Source organism: Populus euphratica, unplaced genomic scaffold (genome assembly GCF_000495115.2).
Source record: "Populus euphratica unplaced genomic scaffold, PopEup_1.0 scaffold365.1, whole genome shotgun sequence".
In the NCBI taxonomy this organism is placed as follows: domain Eukaryota; kingdom Viridiplantae; phylum Streptophyta; class Magnoliopsida; order Malpighiales; family Salicaceae; genus Populus; species Populus euphratica.
The window spans coordinates 143,842-171,674 of NW_011500256.1; the positions used below are offsets into that span (position 1 = coordinate 143,842).

Genomic DNA, 27,833 nt, shown 5'->3' on the forward strand with positions numbered 1-27,833 from the left:
CCTAATAGGCTGAAATTCCAGCCCAAAATTCCAGCCTGGACAGCTTTAGTTTTCAGCCCAACACTCGATATTGACCTTGTTTGTCCAACTTCTATGCAAGCATACCTTCTATGTATTTATTTATTTAATTTTTAGAAGTTGCACAAATAATTTTTTTATGCGCATATATTTTTCAACTCATACACTATTTTTTCAATGCAAAAAAGACATTATATTTTGCACTACTAGCATTGTGCTTTGCTAGTATTTTTATTACAGCGTGTATAACTTAATATCCATGACATGGTCCAATAACTAATAATTATTATATTTAGTCAATAATAAAATATTAATTTTTCATAAATTATACAATATTCTTCACCACAAGGAAATTTCTAGACCTGGGTAAAGATTGAAGCTCCATTTAATCATTAAGAACTCGCAATGTATACTTACATTATGCTATAAAAATCAATTATGTCATTTTAGTTCATAAAAGCTAGTCAAATTAATCATATCATTCTAGGCCTAAGCAATAGACTCTTTATCTTCATATATATTTTTCTTGCATTGTTTTTCGTATACACTATATTTCTCTAAACCTCGTTGACTTAAGTATTGGAAAGGTTCTAATTTTTATTTAAATAGGAAACATGTTTTATAGGAAAACTCTGGACTCATAATCAAGCTTCATCATACAACAGCCGGGACGCAAAAAATAGAAAATCTAATTTTTAATTTTATTTTTTTTTATCTACCCTCTTCACAAAAGGGACCCCAGAAGATACAGGACTGAAACACCATAAAAAAACCTAGCCCCCTTCATCCTTCGCTGCTGCCAAAAACCCACCAGTCTCTCCCTTTGCCTTTTCTCGCCGGATTCTGGCCAAACCATAATAACTATATTGCCTCTTCGATCACAGAACTCTAATGGCGACCTCATCTACCCCCAATCACCATCGACGGCCACTTTTCTAACCATCAAGACTAGTTGTCGTTCCTTCCTCTCATACCCACTAGCCACTGCCACAAGCCTAGCGCTGCCGCCAACGCAGCACCCATCGTTCCCCTTAATAGTCTCTTACTCTAACAATCCCTAATCGCTATCATAGCATGACCCAGCAGCCCCCTAAAGCACCATCGCCCCACCACTTTGTTCCAATCACAAATCCAACCCAGTCACTTAGCCACCGACCCGATCTCTTCATGCCATAATCCTCTCAACAGTAACTTGAACCGCCCAGCAATAAATCGATCTCCTCCTCTTAAACCCAAAAACACGAGATTCAAACATATCGATTAGAAACCTCTTCATGGATGCATTATGAGGATCATCTTCGAATGGATTAATTCTTTAATCATCATCTAAGACCTCATACCAAATACTAGGAGGAAGATTATTATAACCCATGACTTGAAATCATTGTACTTGTTATTGAAGCTATTACATATTTCTTAATTCATCTATTTTAATATCACACACACACACATATAATTAGCAAGCAACGATGTTTAGTTTATTATAACATTGCATGCTAAACATAAAAATGATTTTAAGAAAAGCCTAAAGTTCATACAAAGTGTTTTTGAACATTGAATGATTCATTTTGTATTTTTTAGATATTCAATGTGTAGTTTAAATTATTGTTAAATTTTGAATTTTTGTGGTTTGTAAACATTTAATTGTGGGGGTTCATGAGTAAAATATAGTAAAAAAAAAAGAATGTGTGTGCATATTGCATTTTCTTTTTTATTATTTATTTTCATTTTGTAATAAAAAAGATAAAAAGATAAAAAAAATTTAATAAAAAAACATTTTAATTGCATACGACCAAGTCTCTAAAAAAATACAAAAAAAAAATATCACATTTAAAAAATAAAATATATGAAATATTTTTTTAGCATGCATTTTAGATTTAATAACTGGTTTAAATTTACAGAATCCATACTCAATATTTCAATAACTCATGAATTAAAAAATTTTAATTCATGAGTTATTGGTTCATATTTTGATATAAATGTTAAACTTATAAGTAGACAGATATTTAAATATTAGAAGTTAATCATAAATTTTTAAAAATTATTCTAAATATTCATATATTTTAATTAGAAGTATTTTTCATCACAACATATAAGTTGTGGAAAACCTTCTCATCTTTTAAGTTAAGTGAATTTTTTCAGGGCACCTACCTGGATCTTCTTCATAAAAATTTATTTGGATACACGAACTCATTATAAATTTAAAAAGTCAGATTTATTCACACAAATAAATTTTTAACCCAAGTTATATATAAACTACCGATTAGAGACCTATCAAAACTTTTAAACCACATTCAAATTATATAATAAACTTATTTCAAGTACAATATGCTAGAATACTAATATATTTCTTAACTACAGTAAATTTTTTATTTTTAGAATCTCTAATAAATCTAATACACATTATTTTTTTAATGATTCTAAAATAAATAATTAAATAATATTTTTTTTTATCCTGATACCACACATCCACGAGCTACAATAATTATAAAAACAATAATCCCGCATAAGTGTCAGGAAATCAAACTAGTTTATGTATTTACAAGATGTGAGCTGACTCAATGTGATCTGGATTGCCATTTATCACCGTATCAGTTCAAGAATAACCAAAAACGCATTTCAGGGCTTGGTCTAGCGGTGGAAGGGGCTTGCCAAAAACACATCTGTCTATCATTACAAGACTGATCAGACCAAAAGCACATCTGTCTATCATTACAAGACTGATCAATGAAATAAAGTAGAGAGACATTTGGAATTGCAAGTGAACATACATTTGTTATTGTGTTTTAAATTATATTTCTAAAAAATTAAACATATATTTATAATTATATTCTAAATTGTATTTCTAAAAGAATAACTTTTTTATAAATAGTTTTTAATATTCTTAAATCGTTTGAATATCTTAATATCAAAAATAATATTTTAACAATAAAAAAAATATACTATTTTTTTATATTTTCAAAAAAAAATATTTTAAAAAATAATTATTATCACTCCCCAGCACACTCCAAACACATTCTGAAAAATCGTTCTTGAAAGAGAGAAAATCATTGTCTCAAAGTCAATATTGAACATTATTTTTCAGTACAAATATAGAGACCTCAAACAATGGAAATAAGAGTAAATATAAACAAATAGAAAATTACGAATAACATGACTGCAGATCTTTCTCTGACCAATGAATAAATAGTTAACAGCAGAAGTAGAAGCAGATGATTCAGGAATCAAATGATCCTTACGTCCTCTCCTTTTCTCCACTTCTTGAAACAGACGATTGCTCCTCTCAACTTCATCAACACTTAAATTAAATTCCCTCGCCAGCAGCCACGCTATTTCTTGCATTTAAGCTGCTTTCCAACTTTGGGGGACCGGAATACCTCCTTGCTTTGGCTGGTGATGGAGGGTATGAAAGCCGTTTCTTTGCATGCCCCGAGGAACCCTTTTCCTTTTCTGGTGTCCCGTCCTTTTCTGCTCCCAATAGGCTATGTATTCTGGACTTTGCTCTTGCAGATTGTGTAGGTACCATGTAACTTGGAAGCGCTGGAGAGCTTCCGAGGCTCTCATCATCTCGCACAAATGAACCTGCAATGCTATGCCTTCTACTACGATCTGACTGAACACTGACCATGCTTCTAGAGTCATCTTCAATGCCCCCAATTTTACTCCTTGGGCTTGCTGACTTCAATTTTCTAGCAACTGTAGAAGCAGCTGGCTTGTTAGGAGTTGATGGGGACGGTAGGTTCGTGGGTTTGGTTGGCCTTTCACTTTCTCTTGGAGTTAATTTATCAGAATTGAGCTGGTAGCGAGCATAAGATTTGCTTATTTCTCCTCCAGTAATGCTGCGGCTGGCACTCTTTACAGAAGAGTGGTCGTTATTGCGTTCTTTCTCCATCAAGCTCCGGCTCTCCCATGGATGAACTGCCATCCATCGTTCCAACCAGCTCCAACCCCAGGAAGGATTTCCATTCATGAACATGGGGTTTGCAGATCGTGAAGAATTCTTCAAAGTTTGCTGTAAAGGATTCTATGGGAGTTAGACCTGGCCCTTGAAACATACGGTCATTGAAGTTTCATGAAATTAACTAAAGGCCAAACATCTTTCAATCTGGCATAAGGTAGGCACAGATCATCAGTTAAGTCATGGCATATATAGTTGTGCATCATCGTGTTCCTATCATGAAAACTACACCACACCATTTTGCAAACTACTATCTACTTAACTTTGTTAGCTTGACGAAGCAAATGATTAAATTCATGCACGAATAACCAAGTTATTTAACAGACCTGTTCAATGTATTTTAACTTTCAAGAAAACTAGGTCAGCTGTCATTGAATGCTTCGTTATTTATCTATATGAGCTCTACCAAGCTATTTAAATACCCATTTTACATAAAATTTTAACCTTTCAGACGTTGAAGTAGCCAGGTCAGCTGTCCTTTCATACTTCATTATTCATCTGTGTGAGCCTGCACACCTTCCAGCAAAGTAAAAGAAGTAGAGAAATTGATCACCTGATGAGAGAAAGCATAAGCCAGTGCTCTTTCCCTTCTCGTAGCTGCCTCAAACTTGTTTAGCAGGCTAGCTTCAATCTGTTCCTTCGACTGTAGACTGTCATCCCATTCCTCTCCAATCTGTTACAACATCAGTACACTCATTCTCAGCACAAGGGGCAGGGACTGAAGCACCAGAGCTTCTATGTTAGTTTATCAGATAAGAAATATGTGGCAGGGATCCTAAATCAGGCACTTGCATGAAAACATTGCATGCCCTGCTAAATGTCCAGATACGTAGTCATTTGGAAATCTAAAATTTAGAATGCATAGGGTTCCAACAATTTGGCATTCGTTTACCATTTAAAGAAAAAAATTTCTATCCAGTACCACTAGTTCTGTTCACAGCACTTTATGAATCTCAGTCTGTATTCAACAAGGCAACAAGGCTTACAAATTCCCCAACAACCTCTACGAGTTTCTTATCCATGGTAACATAGCAAAGCAAATCCATGATGACTAAACCAAAAAATAAGTCAGGAATTGAGTGGGGAAATTTGAACAGCTAATATTACGAATAAACACATAGAACAGACCCGCAAGTTTTCAAGCTCTCTGGCATGCTTCTGTAGGAGTTGTCTCTGTAGGGCCTGGTTCTCTTCTGACATTCTGATCCTCCTTGTGTGAATCTGTGACTGCACCCGAGATAGAGTCTGCATGCAGCGGAGGGTATGTGTTGCTTGCCTTTTTATTCTAGGCCCTTCCATCAGAGATTTGAGCCTCACCAAACCTCTCAGAGCCCGCAACGCTCTTCTGGCCTAAAATAAAATCAGAAGAAATGAAAATATAGATTATCACTTGAAATTGACAAGAACACTTAAGTTTGATCTTTCAACCCCCCTTCCCCACGAAAAAAAAAAATTAAAAAAGTGCAAAACGCAAAGAATATTCTTCTCTAATTACAAGAAAACATATGAATGCCTAGTTTATATGAATTGTTAATTATCCTTTTGCCTCAACATCAATAACAAGGGCAATGCAGCAAAACACATACCATGTATCCTCTGAATGTTGTTTGAATCATAATTGCCGCCTCTTCTTCCTTTGATTTGCCAGCATATTTGTTTACCTTGGTTAGTTGAACAACCTCAATATTGGTTTGGACAGTAGTCGGCGCAGGCTCAGGTACCGCAGCAGTGGCAACTGGAACAGGGAAAGTATGCTGGTTCACTTCATTTGTTGTCTCAATTAATTTCACTTCTTCTGGTTGAGGAGGAGGAGATAGCATTGTAACATTTTCTAAAGAAGTGGAATCCGAATCCAGTTGTTGCTTTCCAAACCAGTTCTTCTTTGATTTATTTGATTTCTAAAAACAACAGAACCAAAAGCATTAGAGAAAGAACCACCAGAGATTTTCTAAAACCACCGACGATTCAAAATCAAAAACCTTATCCTTCTAAATACCTGGTCTGTCTTCTCCTTGGGATCAGGGCTAAGAGCTTTCTTTACACTAGAAAACCATTTTCCTTTCCTCCCCATCTTTTGATCATTCCCCAAAACAACCTTTTTCAGAATCAAATCAAAAGATCAAGTTGGAAACATAAATTGTGCATCTTATGCATTACCAGATCACACATGTTTTAAACGGAGAAAAGTAAAGTTACAAGTGTGATTAATAACAAAAAAACGTTTGCCATAAGCAGAGATGAAAAACTACGTTGGCTGGACTAATGATGATACAAAAAGGAAGAAATTTAAGAATATCATGTATACAATGCATACAACTTTACTTTTTCATGACAAAAGAAATTAGCTGGATTGTTGACTTAATCCAGTTTCTCTCTGTCCCACAATATTTGTCAAGTCAGCCAAGAAACTAGCACAATTAAGCAACTATTTTACTATTACCAAGTATCGAAACTAAAATAGATAGCAAAAAGATAAAGAATTTAGATTCTGCTGTTCTTCCCACATTTTCTCATCAACAAAAGAGAGAGAGAAATTTAAGAAACAAGATATTTTTAAGACCACCGACAAACATCCAATTCAAAAATTTGTCTACTTTTTCAACATTTTCTCCGAGACCAAGATCCAAAAATTTTAAGCCCGTCTACAAAAACTCAGTTTCAAGCAAAGTACCAGCGCGCAGATTTCTTTGCTTGAATCACAGATGGGTCTCTATCTTCTTCTTTTTCTTCTTCTTCTTCTTCAGAGTAGAAAACGAAAGGGATTGTTAAGGAGAAGAAAATGTAAAGCTTTATTTGACAAGAAAGATCTTTTCTTTCTTTGGTTTGATTCAATGATGAAGAAAGAGTGTAAAGGAGAGGAAAGAGGAAGTGAAGAAGACACAGCTGGGAATGGTATAGCAGCAGCTAAGTGTGGCCCCACTACTCCATCTCTGAATTGGTAAAATGGGACCCACTTTCATTGATGCATCGCTCCGTTTCTTTCGGTGCAACGATGATAATTTTGATACATTTCTTTCATCCTTAAAAGCTTTCCAGTTTTTCAGGGAACCAAATTCTACTGTCTGTAAACACTAAAGTACAGTGGTAACTAACACTTGAGATCTAACCCAACATGTGTAAGCATTACCAAGTCTTGAATAAACAACTCCCTCTTGCTCAACAGAACCAACTTGTATTATCTTTTTCCTTTTCCTTTTTTTTAATCTTTTGAGGCTATTAGTACACTCACTATTATTACACAACGCAACAACTATTTTTTTAAAATGACTAATAAGCTCTTTAACCATTAAAAAACTAAACTTGTAATCCCTTCTAGTTAAGCAATAAAGCAAAGTTATTAAATTTGGTTTGGAGTTGACGTGGTTAAAAAATTAAGTTATGAATCACATGAGTTGACCGAATTATTAAAAAAAAATTAAAAATTAATATTAATATTTAAAAATTAAAAATAATTTATATAAATATAAATTATATATATTATAAATAATAAAGTTTAAAAAATTATTTATCATATTGTAAAGATATTATCTTCACTTTTTAACTTGAATATTAAAATCAATAAAATTTGTATCACAACATAATTTTTTTTTATAAATATAATATATATATATATATATATATATTATCTTTTATAGTAATTTGTTTTTTACTATTAAAATAAAACTACTATTAACACATTTTTCCCATCAAGTGAGTCAATCAAATTGACATAGAATTAAACAAGTGATGAGGGATATGCTTATGATGCTCAAATTTAGAATACACGACCTCATCTTTTCCTGGAACCTATTTGAATTGACATCACCTTTTTTTAATGGATTAATTATGTGTTTTTCTAGATAAAATTTATATATGTGAATTTAGTTATGAATATATATATATATATATATATATAATCACTCGTTTTAAGTATATCTATGTCATTCAATTATAATTACATTCACTTAATAATAATTGTTATATTGAGCTTTATATTGAGCTTATTTAAACTCAATAATTAATTTATATGATGATTTTTTTTTTCTCAAATAGAACATCCCACCTATTGGGATTTATAAATCCAAATTATTCTTATTCGCCTTGGGGTTGTATTTATTTTATTTTTTTTATTACTTTGCAAGTACATATAGTTCATGGATATAAATTTATGTCCATGAACCATAAGGGAAGAAAAATATTTTTCTTTTGCATTTTGGTGTCTTGACCTTCATCTTCGTAATTATTTCTTGTAAACAGTTATAAACACACAAACACTACATAGCCTTTAACAAAAGTTTTTCTAAATTTATGTTAACTTAAATATTAAATGGTCCTTTATATGACATAAGAGACTTGTTTTACAAGAATTCTTGAACTATCAACCTAGCCCATCATCAACAACTCTTTGAGCCCAATATTTTCAAAAGTTTACTCTAGACTTTATTAATGGCATAATTGATGAGAACATCAATCAAAGGTCATTTCATTCTCTTTTTCTTTTTGCTAACTCTTTATCTTTTTTTAATGTAAATAATCCAAGAACTTTAAAACATAGAAGGGTTAAAGAGCTTCTTATTACAAACATTCGATCAACGTCTTTGAATCTATAATAACTTACCCAACAAGTATGAATTTTTACCAATTTTTACCAAGGCTCTCTTAGCCATGAAAGAGCAACTTAGGGTATTGCCTTCTCCTTAATAGATAACATAGCCTTTAGGTCCATCATTGACATCACAAAATATATGTAGACATCTTTATTTTCTAGAAAAAAACAGCTTAAAAGAGCATATGAGAAAGTAGACAAGAGTGTCATCACTTTTAGAATCTGCTCAAAGTCTTTCTCACCATCAAAAAGAACATTTAAGATCTAAACACTCCAAACACAATTTCTATAAGTCCAAAGAAAAATCATTGAGCACTTATAACCATCAACATCACCATTAATCCTTATTAGAGTCTTTCTTAGGCAATTTTATATAAAAATAAAATCCCTGAAGAGGATTAAAAGTCACCATTATATGAGCTTTTAAAAAATATTATAACCCCTTCAAAGTGATGGGTTCTTCATTATTTAAACTAATGTTGGATACTCATCTCTCCAAGGACTTCATTATCACAAAAATGAATTTGGACAATTATAATAAACTCACAAACCTAAAAGAACATATACAAAATATACATCATAGCTTAAATCTCATCATACAAGATAGTGATGTCATATACAAGATTCATGTTGCAACGTTTATTTGGTCTACTCGAGCATAGTATCATAACTTAGAGTCAACTTTCATACTTGATTTCCATGATCTTTATGGAAAGTTTATTGCTCATTTTAACACAAGTATTCGAGTTAAAAAGAGCTTTATTAAGCCCTTTAATGTCATGCATCAAAATATTAAAAACATTATAATATATTTTTAAAAAGATTTAATAAAAAGATGTTAATGTTAAAGAGCCCTATATAACTAGTCATCACTAAGACCTTGATAAATAAGATAAATGATCCAACCTTATAGAGAGAGTTGCATGCTTTCCCTAATATGAATACCCTTTTAAAGTTGAAACAGATCATAAAAAATAGATTTTGGTAGAAGAAATGATGAAATTATCTCTATAATATCATTTTTATATGTTCTTTGATATGAATTATTTGAATAGGATATTCTCCAACCTAGGTGAGAGAACATATATGCTCTGGGTGCACCACAATCTATATGGTATTCATTGTGAAATAACTCTATTATATTTTCATAAAATATATCACCATATGATTACCTCCAATACTTTCAACAAGAAATGTCTTCATTAAAATGTTTTTATAAAAACAACTTTATGTCTCCATTCAATTTCCTATCTCCAAGAAAAACATAAGGTTACCTGGATATAATCTTGCTTGAGTACATAAAATTCTTCATTTGAGCAGAAGGATTAAAATCTTCATATCTCTATGAAAGTATATCTTCATAAGTGATCTCCTTAATGATCCTTTAATGAATCAACATTTATAGTCCCTATGAAATAATCATTATATGACGATGATCTCTATGGTGAATCACCTAGTATACTATCCAGGAAATAGTCTTTATACAATAATCTTTATAAAATAATTACCATGACATTTTCTCTATAAAATATTCACCATGGAATTTTCTCCACAAGATGTTCTACCATGGTTGAGAGCTTTTCCTTTGCACCTAAGTATAATATATCTCGATTTGTAACTTCATTTAGGTGTAGAGGTGACCAAGTCTAAACTCAAAGCATTATCAACTCCTATATACAAGGAACAACTTTATCCAAGTGTAAAGACTTATTTATCCTGGATACAAGATTGATTATTCATGACTAATCTCTATGATAATCTCAATAAAAAAATCCCTATAAAAGATTTCCATGGGATATCATCATGCCAAGTCTCTATGAGGATCTCCATGATACATATCCATAAATGTCTTCAGGAGAGATTCTCCATGAGAAGTCTTAATGAAAAACCTCAATATAACTTTCTAATGATGATCTCTATAAAATATAATAATAATTAAGTATTTTTTCCATATGACTCCAATCATAGTGAGAGGGCACCTTTACCCGAGTACAAGATGCCCTTCATTCTTTATTCAGGTTAGAACAACATCTTAGCTGCACACGATGGTCTCTAAAACAATCATGAAAGGAAAATCTAGTCTGAACAAGGTAAAGAATACACCTCCATCCAGGCTAAGGTTACACTAATCCCAAATAAAATAAATAGTTAATAAGCTACCTTAATCGAGTATACGAGCACTCATTTTGTCCAAGTATAAAGATAATGTTTTTCTATAGATGTGTGGTTACATAATAGAGTCTTAACCATTTCAGAAGGCATATTGGCTAATTAAACAAGATGATTAGTTAGTCAAAACCTTATGACTTACATCTAAAAGGTAAAAATTGATGACTCACATCTAAAAGGTAGGGTTTGCTCAAATCATATGTACAATGAAATCATCTTATCTTAAACTAAGTGAACCTTACTTTAAAAAATAAAGCAACTGAAGATTGATGTGTTCTTCTAGGCTAATAATGCATGAACTACTCTTAATTTATTTCTCTAACCAAGGCAACCATATTGACTTTAATAGGTGATGAAAGATGTCTCCCTTAAGCTAAAGATGCCTAATGTGGGTATGCTTGACTTTAGCTCTTCACGAGATTTAATCGGACAAACATCACTTCTCTTTAAAGAACCAATCTTGTGCTCCTCTTCTTGATGGATCGGCTATGTACTCTCCCAGATAGAGCTTATACCTTTGAATCCAACTATGAAAATGAATTGGACATGTATTAAATACAACCACTTGCCTCTAGTGCATCTATATCATTTTGTTACAACTACATCCACTAAATGGTGATTGTCTCACCTTATACTCATTTAAAATTGGTTAGCAATCCATATAATTAGATTCTTTTTCCCATGAACAGAATATTGCCACCGATTATGGTTTTTTCCCTCTCTTTCTTTTTCTTATCACCCTGAAAGTGAGCATTGTTTATAAATATAAATCTATGTCCATGAACCGAACCACGAGGAGAGGAAAACATTTTCTTAACATTTTGATAATTTGACATTCATATTCTTTACTATTTGTTGCAAATAGCTATAAACACACAAACATAATACATAGCTTTTAAGCCAATATTTCTTTTATATTTATGCTAAATTAAGTATGAAGGGTCTCATGGACTATATAAAAACTTGTTTTACAAGAGTACAAGAGTTTTCAAATTATCAGCCCCGTCCATTATCAATCAAACCCACTAACCTATAATGAAAATATCTAAAATTTCTTGAAGTTTGCACCAAACTTAATTATTTTCTTAAAATTATTATACACAATCATAATAAAAAGGCTACGAATGATCACAAAAAATAATTATAAAATATTCAGAACTTTAAATTTCAATATTTTTTTATTCCTCCAAAGGAAAAACAACTTAAATGAGTCATTCTATGAAAAATCTATTATTTCCTCTTTATTTTCCTACAACCTACTTCAATATTTTTTTTTCATTTTTTTTCAATTAATGGAACTTCAATAATTGTTAAAAAAACTTGTCTTTTTCCTTCTTTTTTTGTGGTATCTTTCTTAAACTTTTTTCTTAATAATAAATATATTCTCCAACTATTTCACAAACAGAAATTAAAGTTTTATTCAATTAAATTGTAAGTAAGCTATTTACAATTTAAATTAGGACATTCCTATTTCTTTTTTCATGTTGTAAATAAATACAGGTACATATCTAACAAGGACCAACCATGTACTTTTCTAGATAAAGCTTATTCCCCTGAATCTAATTATAAGGATGAAATGGACATGCATTAAATACAATCACTTGCCTCAGGCTCATCCATGTCATTCTGTTACAATTACATCCACTAAATGATGGTTGTCACCTTGTACTTATTTAAACTTAGTTAGCAATCCACACAATTAGATTTTTTTTTTAATGAATAGAACATTGCCACTGATTAGGATCTATAAACCCAAATTATTGTTATTTTTCTAGGGGTCATAATATTTTTTTTTTCCTTATTACCCTAAAAGTGGGCATTGTTCATGGATATATGATTAGTACTTAAAAGTGCAAACAAGATGATTAGTTAGTCAGAACTTTAAGACTTACATCTAAAAGGTAAAAATTGATAACTCGCATCTAAAAGGTAGGGCTTGCTCAAATCATATGTACAATGAAATCATCTTATCTTAAACTAAGTGAACCTTACTTTAAAAAATAAAGCAACTGAAGATTGATGTGTTCTTCTAGGCTAATAATGCATGAACTACTCTTAATTTATTTCTCTAACCAAGGCAACCATATTGACTTTAATAGGTGATGAAAGATGTCTCCCTTAAGCTAAAGATGCCTAATGTGGGTATGCTTGACTTTAGCTCTTCACGAGATTTAATCGGACAAACATCACTTCTCTTTAAAGGACCAATCTTGATGGACCTGCTATGTACTCTCCCAGATAGGGCTTATACCTTTGAATCCAACTATGAAAATGAATTGGACATGTATTAAATACAACCACTTGCCTCTAGTGCATCTATATCATTCTGTTACAGGTACATTCACTAAATAATGATTGTATCACCTTATACTCATTTAAACTTGGTTAGCAATCCACATGATTAGATTCTTTTTTCCATTAACAGAACATTGCCACCGATTATGATTTATAAATCTAAATTATTGTTATTTTTCTAAGAGTTGTGGTCTTTTCCCTCTCGTTCTTTTTCTTATCACCCTAAAAGTGAGCATTGTTTATGGATATAAATATATGTCCATGAACCGAACCATGAGGAGAGGAAAACATTTTCTTAACATTTTGATAATTTGACATTCATATTCTTTACTATTTGTTGCAAATAGCTATAAACACACAAACATAATACATAGCTTTTAAGCCAATATTTCTTTTATATTTATGCTAAATTAAGTATGAAGGGTCTCATGGACTATATAAAAACTTGTTTTACAAGAGTTCTCAAACTATCAGCCCCATCCATTATCAATCAAGCTCACTAACCTACAATGAAAATATCTAAAATTTCCTGAAGTTTGCACCAAACTTAATTATTTTTTAAAAAATTATTATACACAATCATAATAAAAAGGCTATGAATGATCACATAAAATAATTACAAAATGTTCAGAACTTCAAATTTCAATATTTTTTTATTCCTTCAAAGGAAAAACAACTTAAATGAGTCATTCTAAGAAAAATCTATTATTTCCTCTTTATTTTCCTACAACCTACTTCAATATTTTTTTTTCATTTTTTTTCAATTAATGGAACTTCAATAATTGTTAAGAAAAACTTGTCCTTTTCCCTTTTTTTGTGGTATCTTTCTTAAACTTTTTTCTTAATAATAAATATATTCTCCAACTATTTCACAAACAAAAATTAAAGTTTTATTCAATTAAATTGTAAGTAAGCTATTTACAATTTAAATTAGGACATTCCTATTTCTTTTTTCATGTTGTAAATAAATACAGGTACATATCTGACAAGGACCAACCATGTACTCTTCCAGATAAAGCTTATTCCCCTGAATCCAATTATAAGGATGAAATGGATATGCATTAAATACAATCACTTGCCCCAGGCTCATCCATGCCATTCTGTTACAATTACATCCATTAAATGATGGTTGTCATCTTGTACTTATTTAAACTTAATTAGCAATCCACACAATTAGATTTTTTTTTTAATGAATAGAACATTACCACCGATTAGGATCTATAAATCCAAATTATTGTTATTTTTCTAGGGGTCATAATATTTTTTCTTTTTTTTTTCTTTCCTTATTACCCTGAAAGTGGGCATTGCTCATGGATATATATATATATCTGTGTGTGTGTGTGTCTATAAACCACGAGGGAAGGAAAATATTTTCTTAACATTTTAGTATTCCAAAATTCATATTCTTTGCTATTTGTTGGAAATAGTTATACACACGCAAACATAATAAATAGCTTTTAGGGCAATATCTCTCCCATATTTATGCTAAATTAAGTACTGGAAGGGTCTCATGTACTACATAAAACTTGCTTTGCAAGAGTTCTCGGACTATTAGCCTAACCCATTATCAATCAAGCTCACTAACCTGCCATGAAATTACCTAAAATTTCCTGAAATTTGCACTTGACTTTGTTAATTATATTCTTAGAAATTGTTATCCACAATCATAATAAAAAGGTTATGAATGACCATAAAAAATAATTATAAAATATTAAGAATTTTAAATTTTAATATTTTTTTATTCCTTTGAACGGGAAATAACTTAAATAGGTCATTCTAAGAAAGTCTATTATTTCCTCTTTATTTTCCTTCAAACTACTTCAATATTTTTTTTCATTTTTTTTTTCATTAATGGAACTTCAATAATTTCTAAAAAACTTGTCCTTTTCCTTCTTCTTTTTTTTTGTATCTTTCTTAAAAACAATTAAATAATAAATATATTCTCTGACTATTTCACAAAAAATAAAGTTTTATTCCATTGAATTATAAGCAAACTATTTACATTTTAAATTAGAACATTCCTGTTCTTTTTTCCTATCATAAATAAATACAAATACATATCTAACAAAGACCAACCATGCATTCTTCCAAATAAGGCTTATTCCCCTTAATACAATTATAAAGATGAAATAGACATGCATTTAATATAACCAATTGTGTTTAGTGCATCTACATCATTCTGTTACAATTACATCTCCTAAATGATAATTGTCACCTTATAGTTATTTAAACTTAGCTAACAATCAACACAATTATATTCTTTTTTCCATGAATAGAACATTGTCACTGGTTAGGATCTATAAATCCAGATTATTGTTATTTTTCTAGGGGTCATAGTCTTTTTCCTCTCTTTCTTTTCCTTATTAGCTTGAAAGTGGGCATTATTCATGGATATAAATATATGCCCATAAGCCACAAGAAAAAGAAAATATTTTCTTAATATTTTAATATTCTAAATTCGTATTCTTTGCTATTTGTTGCAAACAGCTATACACACACAAATATAATACATAACTTTTAAGGCATAGCTTGAAAGTAGGCATTATTCATGGATATAAATATATGTCCATAAGCCACAAGAAAAGGAAAATATTTTCTTAACATTTTAGTATTCCAAAATTCATATTCTTTGCTATTTGTTGGAAATAGTTATACACACGCAAACATAATAAATAGCTTTTAGGGCAATATCTCTCTCATATTTATGCTAAATTAAGTACTGGAAGGGTCTCATGTACTACATAAAACTTGCTTTGTAAGAGTTCTCGGACTATTAACCTAACCCATTATCAATCAAGCTCACTAACCTGCCATGAAATTACCTAAAATTTCCTGAAATTTGCACTTGACTTTGTTAATTATATTCTTAGAAATTGTTATCCACAATCATAATAAAAAGGTTATGAATGACCATAAAAAATAATTATAAAATATTAAGAATTTTAAATTTTAATATTTTTTTATTCCTTTGAACGGGAAATAACTTAAATAAGTCATTCTAAGAAAGTCTATTATTTCCTCTTTATTTTCCTTCAAACTACTTCAATATTTTTTTCTTTTTTTTTCATTAATGGAACTTCAATAATTTCTAAAAAACTTGTCCTTTTCCTTCTTCTTTTTTTTGTATCTTTCTTAAAAAAATTTAAATAATAAATATATTCTCTGACTATTTCATAAAAATTAAAGTTTTATTCCATTGAATTATAAGCAAACTATTTACATTTTAAATTAGAACATTCCTGTTCTTTTTTCCTATCATAAATAAATACAAATACATATCTAACAAAGACCAACCATGTATTTTTCCAAATAAGGCTTATTCCCCTTAATACAATTATAAGGATGAAATAGACATGCATTTAATATAACTAATTGTCTTTAGTGCATCTATATCATTCTGTTACAATTACATCTACTAAATGATAATTGTCACCTTATACTTATTTAAACTTAGTTAACAATCAACACAATTAGATTCTTTTTTCTATAAATAGAACATTGCCACTGGTTAGGATCTATAAATCCAGATTATTGTTATTTTTCTAGGGGTCATAGTCTTTTTCCTCTCTTTCTTTTCCTTATTAGCTTGAAAGTAGGCATTATTCATGGATATAAATATATGTCCATAAGCCACAAGAAAAGGAAAATATTTTCTTAACATTTTAGTATTCTAAATTCATATTCTTTGCTGTTTGTTACAAACAGCTATACATACACAAATATAATACATAACTTTTAAGGCAATATCTCTCCTATATTTATGCCAAATTAAGTGTTGGGAGGGTCTCTTGGACTACATAAAACTTGTTTTACAAGACTTCTCGGACTATTAGTCCAATTCATTATCAATCAAACTCACTAACCTACCATGAAATTATCTAAAATTTCCTGAAGTTTGCACTTGATTTTATTAATCATACTTTTAGAAATTTTTATCCATAATCATAATTAAAAAATTATGAATGGTTATAGAAAATAATTACAAAATATTGAGAACTTTAATTTCAATTTTTTTATTCCTTCAAAGTGCAATCAACTTAAATGGATCATTCTAAGAAAGTTTATTATTTCCTTTTTATTTTCCTTCAAACTATTTCAATATTTTTTTTTGTTTTTTTCATTAATAGAACTTCAATAATTTCTAAAAAACTTGTCATTTTCCTTTTTTTCTTTTTGGTATCTTTCTTAAACTTTTTCTTAATAATAAATGTATCCTCCAACTATTTCACAAACAAAAATTAAAGTTTTATTTAATTGAATTGTAAGCAAGCTCCCTACATTTTAAACTAAAACATTCCTTTAATTTTTTTTTCTGTTATAAAAAAATACAAATACACATCCCAAAATCTAAAGAATAAGGACTTTTTAAATATGAGACGTTGATTTCACTAAAATTTCATATTCGGATTAACTCAAAATGTGCCTTGTATAAAATAAATAATATGCATAGGTGATCCATATATATATATATAATAAATAAACACGTGCTTACATAAACACATAGGATCGTTATGTTTTTGTTTTTATTTTTTTGCTTTTTTGAAGAATAAATAGCACTGCGACTTAAGCGCGATTCTACTACATGGATCTCTATCCAAATTCTAACTTTCTTTATGTCTCTCTTTATGTCTCTCAGCAATCACCCGAAAATGACATAAATCTGTGTGCGCTCTCACTAGCCGTTGCCACCTGTGACTGCAACGTTAATTTATGCTGGTTTTTTGTTTTTTCCCCCTGTTGTCTCTTCATTTTTGGTTGTATGATTATGAAAGAAGGCCTGGTTTTCTATGATTGAGTCGTGTAAACCCTAAAGGTTGGGGTGGGGCAGGGGAAAACTCAAATAAACTAATTTCGAAGGCATAATCAAACCCTAATGAGTAGCCTTCATGCCTTGTTGATTCAACAACTCATCCAATTATTGTAGCTAATTCTGACTTGGTGTAGGGCCATGGCTGTTCGCAGCAACCTAACCGCTATGGTTCCTCCTCCAATGGGCTTTACAGTGATGAGATAAGAAATGCAAACCAAGTAAAGTAAAGTAATGTGCTTGGTTATCTATCCATTTCTAGTTATCTGATTAAGAAAATAAAGAGTAGGAAACAATTAGAATCTGAAAAGGATAATTAGCGGGAGCCATTATTGGGAATCTAATCGTGCAAAACAAACAAAATTCGGAGGAAATGCAGCTCAGCTTTCATGTCCATCTTGGAGCTTGCTTCTGAAATTACTCCAGACAGGTTCGTTGGTGATGCCGTGATGGTGCAGGGATAATAATAATAATAATAATTAATTTTCCAGCCGCTTGTACATGCCAACCTAATAGGCTGAAATTCCAGCCCAAAATTCCAGCCTGGACAGCTTTAGTTTTCAGCCCAACACTCGATATTGACCTTGTTTGTCCAACTTCTATGCAAGCATAACCTTCTATGTATTTATTTATTTATTTAATTTTTAGAAGTTGCACAAATAATTTTTTTATGCGCATATATTTTTCAACTCATACACTATTTTTTCAATGCAAAAAAGACATTATATTTTGCACTACTAGCATTGTGCTTTGCTAGTATTTTTATTACAGCGTGTATAACTTAATATCCATGACATGGTCCAATAACTAATAATTATTATATTTAGTCAATAATAAAATATTAATTTTTCATAAATTATACAATATTCTTCACCACAAGGAAATTTCTAGACCTGGGTAAAGATTGAAGCTCCATTTAATCATTAAGAACTCGCAATGTATACTTACATTATGCTATAAAAATCAATTATGTCATTTTAGTTCATAAAAGCTAGTCAAATTAATCATATCATTCTAGGCCTAAGCAATAGACTCTTTATCTTCATATATATTTTTCTTGCATTGTTTTTCGTATACACTATATTTCTCTAAACCTCGTTGACTTAAGTATTGGAAAGGTTCTTAATTTTTTTTAAATAGGAAACATGTTTTATAGGAAAACTCTGGACTCATAATCAAGCTTCATCATACAACAGCCGGGACGCAAAAAATAGAAAATCTAATTTTTAATTTTATTTTTTTTTATCTACCCTCTTCACAAAAGGGACCCCAGAAGATACAGGACTGAAACACCATAAAAAAACCTAGCCCCCTTCATCCTTCGCTGCTGCCAAAAACCCACCAGTCTCTCCCTTTGCCTTTTCTCGCCGGATTCTGGCCAAACCATAATAACTATATTGCCTCTTCGATCACAGAACTCTAATGGCGACCTCATCTACCCCCAATCACCATCGACGGCCACTTTTCTAACCATCAAGACTAGTTGTCGTTCCTTCCTCTCATACCCACTAGCCACTGCCACAAGCCTAGCGCTGCCGCCAACGCAGCACCCATCGTTCCCCTTAATAGTCTCTTACTCTAACAATCCCTAATCGCTATCATAGCATGACCCAGCAGCCCCCTAAAGCACCATCGCCCCACCACTTTGTTCCAATCACAAATCCAACCCAGTCACTTAGCCACCGACCCGATCTCTTCATGCCATAATCCTCTCAACAGTAACTTGAACCGCCCAGCAATAAATCGATCTCCTCCTCTTAAACCCAAAAACACGCAAAGAAATCAGATCATGGCGGTCTTTTTTGGGGATCCCCGCTCAAATACGAACAACTTGGCAAATGAATTCAAATATCACATCTCCATTAAATTTCCTTCCAGAGAAAAGATATGTTTGTTGGCATATGTATTGTTGTTATGCCAATGTTTTTCAAGATTTCTTGATTTCCTTCGTTTAATCTAACACACGCACCAAAAAAAAACAGAGAGATTTTTTTAGTGGCAATTTTGTATTCCTAAAGCAATGAGATTATTATTTTTCATTAAATTGAATACAATAAAAATAAAAATATGTAAATAATACAATAATTTTTTGTTGATATTTTTTTATGTCATGTCAGTGTTATGAATTTATAAAATCTATTTAGAATCTAATCATATATATATATATAATTGAAATAAAATATCTGACTTATAATATTAAATTTAATAATATTTATAGAATTTAATTAAATTTATAATCTCAACTATTTATTTGTGATTTGCGTGGTATATCTTCCAAGGAAATAAATATTACGAGGAAGGACCTGTCCATTATGCTGGCAAACTAAAATTGAAAAATAAAACATCAATGATGATGGAGGAGATGCAACCTTGAACCAACTGGGTATAAATTGAATGGACTGCCACTTTTATTTTTTTATTTATTTATTTATAATGTTGTCGCCCCAACCAGCTGCATTTTCGAGGAAACAAGAGCGCTAGCCACCGCTGAGATTTTAATGGCGAGAGAGGTCAAACATAAATTAAGAACAATCCCTTTTCAATAATGAGGAATATTCTTGGCTGTGATAATGAGTGCAAATGTCTCGGATCATGTCGCCAAGATGTTTCCCCTGGAATTAGAAATCTGATCAGATCTATCAAATGGCTCACTACGTGGCATGCACACGCAGGCAGGCAGGCAAGCTACAGCATCATCTTGTTCTTCCATTCAAAGACAGTTTTAAACATCATCAATGACAAGAGCCTCCTTTTCTCATAATTTCCAAAGAAGAGTTTTAGGCTACAGTGTTCAAAGAAAGAACTGCAGCAGACCAAAAAAAAAAACACAGGAGGAAATTGTTGAGCTCTTGCTTCAGTAAGAGCCTCTCTTGAATACATACACTACCGTTCAAGGATATGGAGGGGAAATGCAAAGGTGGAGACCATAATTCCACCTATTGTCATTACCACACAAGGAACATCAATTTTCTCCAATCAACTTTGTTCCAAGCGCAGGGTTTGCCGGAGTAAAAAAGAAAAGAAAAGAAGATGAATTAAAGAGAGGCAGAAAGAATTTCTTGTGCTTGTTTGGGAGTGTGCTGTGGTTGTTTTTTAAAATGTTTTTTATGGTAAAATATATTAAAATGATATTTTTTTATTAGAGTGTGTTGCGGTTGGTTTTTAAAATATTTTTTATAGTAAAATATATTAAAATAATATTTTTTTATTTTAAAAAAATTATTTTTTAGATCAGTGTATTAAAAATATACAAAATATAAAAAAATTAAATTTTCAGAAAATATAATTTGCACCGCTTTTTCAAACATTTTGACATGACAAGATCGTTATTTGAGAATAAGTTTCAACCTACTTTTTATTAAATTTTAATTTTTTTATTTTAAATTAATTGTTAAATTTTAAAAAAGTTTTATTTTAAATTAATTTTTTTAGTAATTTTGGATTGTTTTGATATGTTAATATTAAAAATAAGTTTTAAAAGTTAAAAAATTATTTTGATGTTTTTCCGAGTAAAAATTGCTTTGAAAAACAACTATTATATATAAAAAAAATTGTAGGGTTTTTGAGAGAAAAGACATATGAGTATTTTTAAAATAATATTTTTTTTATTTGAAATTAATACTGCAAGGGTCTTTCTTCTGATTTGCTTTTTCTATTTTTTTGTGATTTCAATTCTATTTAAGATTCAAATAAATACTCTTTAAGAATTCCTAACACATGAATTAATTTAATCAATGGGATTGAATTGAATTCCAGTGGTTCCAAAAAGTGAGATAAAGTTTAAGATGGAAACCATAATTTTTTAAAAAATAGAGGCAAAGTAAAGAAAAAATAGCTAAACTATAAGGTATGTTTAAGGTAATTTTTTATTTAAGAAATAATATGAATATTAAATTATTTTTTATTACTAATACTTTTATTTTATAATAAAAAGATTCAAATAAAATAAAAATGAAGTTGAGGTTGATTTTGCTTATTTTCGATGTTTTGGTATAAAACAATTCCTAGTGTTAGTTTAAAATGTGGAAAAAACAATGAATTTGTCCTAAAAAAAATTAAATAATTTAAATAAAAAATAAATTAATATTTTTGGTGGAGTTAAAATGATAATCCTTTGCTATTAGATGACTAAAATAGATATAGGGTAGAATTTTCAAATCGGAAAGGATATGTGTGTTGAAGGACTTTTCTAATAATATTTTATTAGGAATAAAAAGTCAGGATGAAGGGGAAAAAACAAAACAAAACGAAAGTATTAGTAAACAAGGAAAAGAAAAAAAAAACGAAAGTATTAGTAAACAAGGAAAAGATAAGCCATAAATAATAAGCGTGGGGTTTGCTTAGAAGTGTAATTATAATTAGTTTTTAAATAATTTTTAATATTAATATATATATATATATTAATAATATTTTTTTATTTTAAAAAAATATTTTTAATATCAATGGATTAAAATAATTTAAAAATATTAAAAGTATATTAATTTAAAATAAATAAATAAATAAAAATAACTTCATTTAATATGAATATACAAAATGTCCACGGAGATCATCTCCAGTGAAAGGACATTGATATCTTAATAACAAAAAAGTTACAAAAATTAAACTAGAAGGTAAACTATAATAGAATGTTTTTTATTTGAAAAAAATATTAAAATGATATTTTATTTTATTTTTTAAAAATTATTTTTAATATTAAAATATATGAAAACATCAAAAAATATTAATTTAAAAAATATATAAAAAATATAAATTTAAAAACAATACTTTTAAAACAAAAAAAAACCTTACTAGTACTGTAACAGTGGATTTTGTTTTTCTCCCAAAAAAAATCAATGAGTTTTATTTTGTTCCTTCATTCATCATTATGAAATTTACCTGGGCAACTTAATCTTTTAGCCTTTTTTTACCATAATATAATTATTAAATTACTATTTAAAAGCAAGAGTTAATAAACTTCTGTCCAGGATCATTTTATTCTTTTCCTTATGGCTATCACAATAAAATTACAAAAAAATATTCTTAAAGGCAAAAATTAATAAATTGCATTCCAAGGGCTATTTTATCTTTTAACCCTAGTTTTTTATATATATAATAATATTGATTTATGGGCAATTTAGCACTTCAATAAATTAAAATATTATTTAAAAAAAAAAATTGAATGACATTTGCAAGGCATGTATCACTATATAGGGTGTCAGCTCATAAGATGCTCTGTTACCTTCAAACTTGAAAGATTAACCTAAATTTAGATGATTCATTTAAGTTTACTTGTTTTTTTTAAGCTAATTGTATTTTAGTTTTATTTCTCAATATTTTTTTTTAATTTTATCATTCTTTAATTTTTTATCTATTAAATTTAGTTCTCATTATTTTTATTGTTGTTTGTTTTGTTTTAGATAATTTTTAGAATTGATTTTTTTCCCCCACAATTTCAACTTCCTTCAATTTTATTCCAATGTGATTTGATCTCATTATTTTAATGCAATTTCTTTTAGTTTGAAAACTTTTTGATATATTTTATATATATATAATTTCATTCTCCACCACTAAATTAATCATGAATTAAGTTTCATAGTTGAACCTGAATTTAGTATTCCACAAGTTACAGGTATAAAAAATTAACCCAAGTTTAAAAGATTTGTTTGAATTTGATTTTTTTTTTTGTTTTTTAAGCTAATGTTTCTTAGTTTCATCCTTCATCATTTATTTGTTTCTCAATTTCATCCTCCTTTATATATTGTTTTTTAAATTTGATTATTATTTTTTTAATTGCTATTTTTTAGATGATTTTTAGAATTGAAGTTTTTTTGCATTTCATCCTCCATTTTTTTTTCTATGTGATTTGGTTCTCATTTTTTTATTGTTGTTCCTTTTTGTTTAGACAACTTCTTTTTAATTTTAATAATTTTTAGATTTTATCTTTTAATATTAAATTAGTTGAAAATTAAGTTTTTTTTATTGAACCCGAATCTAAAATTCCATGAGATACAAGTTTGGAAGATTAAATTATGTTTAGGGATTCACCCTTGTTTGTTTGATTTTTTATTTTTTTTAAATTGATGTAATTTTAATTTCATCATTTTAATTTATTTATTTCTTAAATATTATCTCCTTTCTTTAATAGACCTTAGGTCAATTAGTACTCAATGAAAGCTTAACTAAGAAGAGAACAATGAAAGAAAAAAAGAAAGAGGCAAGCTTTTTGATTAAGTTATTTTAGTAATATTCATTATTTGAATTATCAATTTCATAAGTTAATATATGTTAATATAAAATAAATTTAAAAAATTTAAGGAATAAAATAAAAAAAATTAATTTTTTTAATCAAATTATTATATAAGGCGACCAGTTCGCTCTTAGCATGTTAAGTTAAATTGATCACACCAACTTTTCTTTTTATTTATTAATGTATACGGTAGTTAATTAATTTAATCTAATAAATTGGTTAGGTTTTTAATTTTTATTTCAAATATTTTATTTGCATGCATAAAAAAATATCGATGCATGCATTTATTTAAATGAAGTGATTGGATTTTGATTCAACCTGTAGCGAAATGTGGGCCTAGAGCCAAGTAAAGCAGCCTAAAATATGCAATATTGATGGTTATGTTTTTTAAACCAATAAGGTCAATCGACCTGAATAAAAATCATAGTTATAAAATCATGTTCAAATAATGTTTTTTGTAAAATTATTGTTTATTTAAGATTGAAATGATATTATTCTAAAAAAATAATTTTAAAAAGTCAATTTATATCTTATTTAGTTTTTACCATGTTACAAGTTAATCTATCATATTAATTATAAATTATTTTTATAAACGCAGGGGAAAACCCACTCACCGACTAGAATTTGTCTAAATAAAAATAGAATTGACCTCTTTATTTATTTTTATTGGGATTAAAGAAGGCAAAAGTGGTTTTTACGTAGAGGTCAGTTGGTGACGGTGTCTCCGTCATGGATGTGACCATTTCTTCCAATCTAAATACTTAGCTTTCGAAGTAATTATGCTCTAATTAATCTCTGGTGTCAGGAAATTGATTGTGCAGCAGGAAGTCAAGTTATGGATTACCTACTCCTTGAGATAAATCAATCCCTCAATTTTTCATTTTAAGTGAGGGAATCCAGACATGGACACTCATTCTGAGATCTACTTCTTCAGAAATCTAGTTTCTGTTGCTGAATAACATTGATTCTGTGTAATCCAAAGGTCATTGATTTATGCTATAAACAGACTAGATAAAGGAAGAGAGAGGATTTATACATGTAAAGAATTGTAATCTGCTCATCGTAGGATCAATATCTTTGAATCTCTCTACACGATTTTGTCTTGTTGATTTTCCTGATAACTTGGTGATTTTGAAGTAGGAAGAATAAGACGCCAAAGCATGATTTTTGAGCAGTCCTCTGGTGGGATTCCCTTCAACTTTGTCTCGTCTTCAAGAGCTACTTGTTTGACGAATTTGATTGAGTTCTGTAAGAAGAAGAAGAAGAAAAAACAAAAATGAATGGGAGGAAAAAGCAAAAAAGGCCCAAAGTCTTGACATCTCGGGACGTTTTCTTTATCCTTTAAATATCACTGTGATTTCCAGGTTTACTATGCACTAATCCTACTAGTTATTTCAAGGAATTCGTAAATTCTCAAAAATCCTGTACAGGATTCATTGAAGATTCATATTCTAGCTACTACGACAAGTTCATTTGCAACATGAAGGTTAATTACTTTTAGAGTTTTTTTTTTGCAGTATGAGTGTAATTAGTATGAGTGTAATTGTTTTTGAAATAATTTTTTGTATTAAAATATATGTCAATAATTTTTTTAAAATAATTTTTAATATTAGCACATCAAAATAATTTGAAAATACTAAAAATATATTAATTTAAAAAAATTAATTTTTTTTTAAAACACTTTAAAAAGGGAGAAACCACTAGCCTTTAATGTTCTTGAAGCGAGTGGTCAAGTAAATAAAAATTTAATTTTTTTTTTTAAACACTTTAAAAAGGTAGAAACCACCAGCCTTTAATGTTCTTGAAGCGAGTGGTCATGATTTCAGAGGTTGGTTTTAGTTAGATAGGCACAAGTACCTGTGAGGTTTGCTGGACTGATGAAGGGCGACCCCATCTCTCAGGATCCCAGAGGATTGAGCTGTTGAATCCAAAACTTGAAATATTAATTGGAGGCCTTTTATCCGTTTCGTTGTTCATTTTCCTTAGATGCCAGCCGATAACCTGCGAGGAATCACATACAGGTCCTTCAATTATCACTTTCTTCTCGTTTGCTGAAAGTAATGCCATTGGCCATGTTCCAAACACCCTGCATATTATCCATCGAAAGGAAGTGCTGTCGATAATCAATGAGCAATTATTATGAATCTGTTGGTGCTATTATTGAATATCTGGCACAGCTATTGATTCCTTTCCATCATTCATCTTTTTTTAAGTTTTGCAGAGCGATTAGTTAACGTAGACCTCATTTTTCTACAAATGAAAGCTACATAACTACGAATAGAAAGCACAAGCTGCCCCGCTTGCTTGATAGACAAATCACTTAGCCTAACCACCCATTGAAAGAGTCAAAAATCAAATAAAAATGTGGGACTCGTTAGAATGATATTGTTTAATTTCCCCTGCCCAATCATACATTATCTGGTAGAAAAATCTGTTTATAAACTTTAAAATATATAGATTTGGTACACCTAAGCAATCACGCTTCAAGTCTCCCATTGGATTTCGTTTAACAAGTTCTAAAACTTTGAGAATTCCACCCACCAGCCAGACATTTCTTGTTTTATTTTTATCTCTATTTCATGTTCTTTCTTGAATTTCTTAGTGACCCCTACCTAAAGCATAGCATTGACAATTTTAAAGCTCAACTTGCGAAGCACCAAAGGAGGAGGAGGTAAGAAAAATTAACATACTCAATTTGTCTAATCTCGTCAAAGAAGCCTAGATCGTAAACATTGGAAAGCCCGGCAAAATGAACAATCCCACTCAGCCTGTGTTTTTCAATGTGCCTTAATGCAACATTCCTTTGATGATCCAACTCTGCTTCGGGATCTGTAAAATTCTCCTTGAACACCAAATGCCTATACATAATACCTGTTTTCCTAAGGACCTCCGACACTTCGTCTGAATCTGATTGCCCTTCCACAACAATCCACAATAATGGTGGAGGAACCAACCTGATCGTATTAGCTAACCTCCTCAAAAAAACCCCTTGATACGGATCTTTAGTGCTTGTTGGCGTAACGATAATTGCCAGTCGTCTTGGCGCCAACTTGGATTCTGTTTCTTCTTTTTCCAAGAATGTTGCATGTTCAGATTCCTTAGAGCTTGGTGGAGCTGGTACTGCAGTTTCAGCTATCAAACTTCTGTTGACATTACTAGCATGTGGTGTACTTGCTGCCTGCTGGTGCAACATTTCAACGGGTTGCGGCAAGGATTGCGATTTATTTGATGCAGCAACATGACTAGTAAAAATTGAAGCCTTGCCTGCTGGAGCGAAACCTGTAAAAAACCCCATAACAAAACACAAACCAAAATGAACTATAGCTTTCTTCCATAGCTGAACTCTCCTCTTTGATCTTTCCACAGAGCCCATCAAGCTAAGCCCCTCAAAAACGTGATCAAAATCCAAGCTGTTGGCTCAGATGCTGACCACTGAGTTTTGGGGAAAAAGAAAGGGATTCTTCGAGAGAGATTGAGAGATGTGGAAGACAACAATTAATATACAAGGAGTCGTTTTATAGCGAAGTTGCGTGTTTTTCTGTGGAGGTTGAAGCTAACTGGTCGATGACAGGTACTGGCAAGCTCAAAAGCCACATTATGATTATTTGGAACCCCTTTTTTTTTTTTAATTTGACGAGGCTTTGCTTCGTTTAGTTGTCACTTGAAGTGAAAGAAATCATGGAAAAGTATGTTTATTGGGAAGGACTTGAGTTGCTATCTGTACCAGATAGTTGGTGGGATGCTACCCCTCAACAAAATACATTTAGGCAAAAAA

The 27,833-nt window shown here is 30.3% G+C and overlaps 2 protein-coding genes across 3 annotated transcripts; both read right to left on the minus strand.

Annotated features, from left to right (window-relative positions):
* Window positions 1–3,039: 3,039 nt before the first annotated feature.
* LOC105112797 (protein IQ-DOMAIN 1-like) lies at window positions 3,040–7,003 on the minus strand. The gene is made up of 6 exons (XM_011008649.1): window positions 6,648–7,003; window positions 5,973–6,071; window positions 5,563–5,874; window positions 5,105–5,326; window positions 4,530–4,649; window positions 3,040–4,030 (listed from the first exon to the last, which is right to left on the minus strand). Exons 2-6 carry the CDS (start codon window positions 6,045–6,047, stop codon window positions 3,323–3,325), a joined length of 1,437 nt encoding a protein of 478 aa, XP_011006951.1. The 5' UTR covers window positions 6,048–6,071; window positions 6,648–7,003; the 3' UTR covers window positions 3,040–3,322.
* Window positions 7,004–24,984: 17,981 nt separating this feature from the next.
* LOC105112799 (probable beta-1,4-xylosyltransferase IRX9) lies at window positions 24,985–27,674 on the minus strand. Of its 2 annotated transcripts, none has more exons than XM_011008650.1 (3): window positions 26,749–27,674; window positions 25,916–26,171; window positions 24,985–25,304 (listed from the first exon to the last, which is right to left on the minus strand). In XM_011008650.1, exons 1-3 carry the CDS (start codon window positions 27,429–27,431, stop codon window positions 25,146–25,148), a joined length of 1,098 nt encoding a protein of 365 aa, XP_011006952.1. In that variant the 5' UTR covers window positions 27,432–27,674; the 3' UTR covers window positions 24,985–25,145. The 2 variants fall into 2 exon arrangements, with proteins under 2 accessions (XP_011006952.1, XP_011006953.1); XM_011008651.1 differs by having other exon boundaries at window positions 25,916–26,144; window positions 26,749–27,668.
* Window positions 27,675–27,833: the final 159 nt, after the last annotated feature.

Coding starts and splice junctions, on each gene's coding strand:
- LOC105112799 (XM_011008650.1), bottom strand. CDS start 27,431: ATGGGCTCTGTGGAAAGATCAAAGAGGAGAGTTCAGCTATGGAAGAAA. Junction 26,172..26,748: donor GACGAGATTAGACAAATTGA/GTATGTTAATTT, acceptor GATTATCGACAG/CACTTCCTTTCGATGGATAA. Junction 25,305..25,915: donor CAGTCCAGCAAACCTCACAG/GTACTTGTGCCT, acceptor TTCTTCTTACAG/AACTCAATCAAATTCGTCAA.
- LOC105112797 (XM_011008649.1), bottom strand. CDS start 6,047: ATGGGGAGGAAAGGAAAATGGTTTTCTAGTGTAAAGAAAGCTCTTAGC. Junction 5,327..5,562: donor CAACATTCAGAGGATACATG/GTATGTGTTTTG, acceptor ATTTTATTTTAG/GCCAGAAGAGCGTTGCGGGC. Junction 4,650..5,104: donor GAGAGCTTGAAAACTTGCGG/GTCTGTTCTATG, acceptor ATGTTGTAACAG/ATTGGAGAGGAATGGGATGA.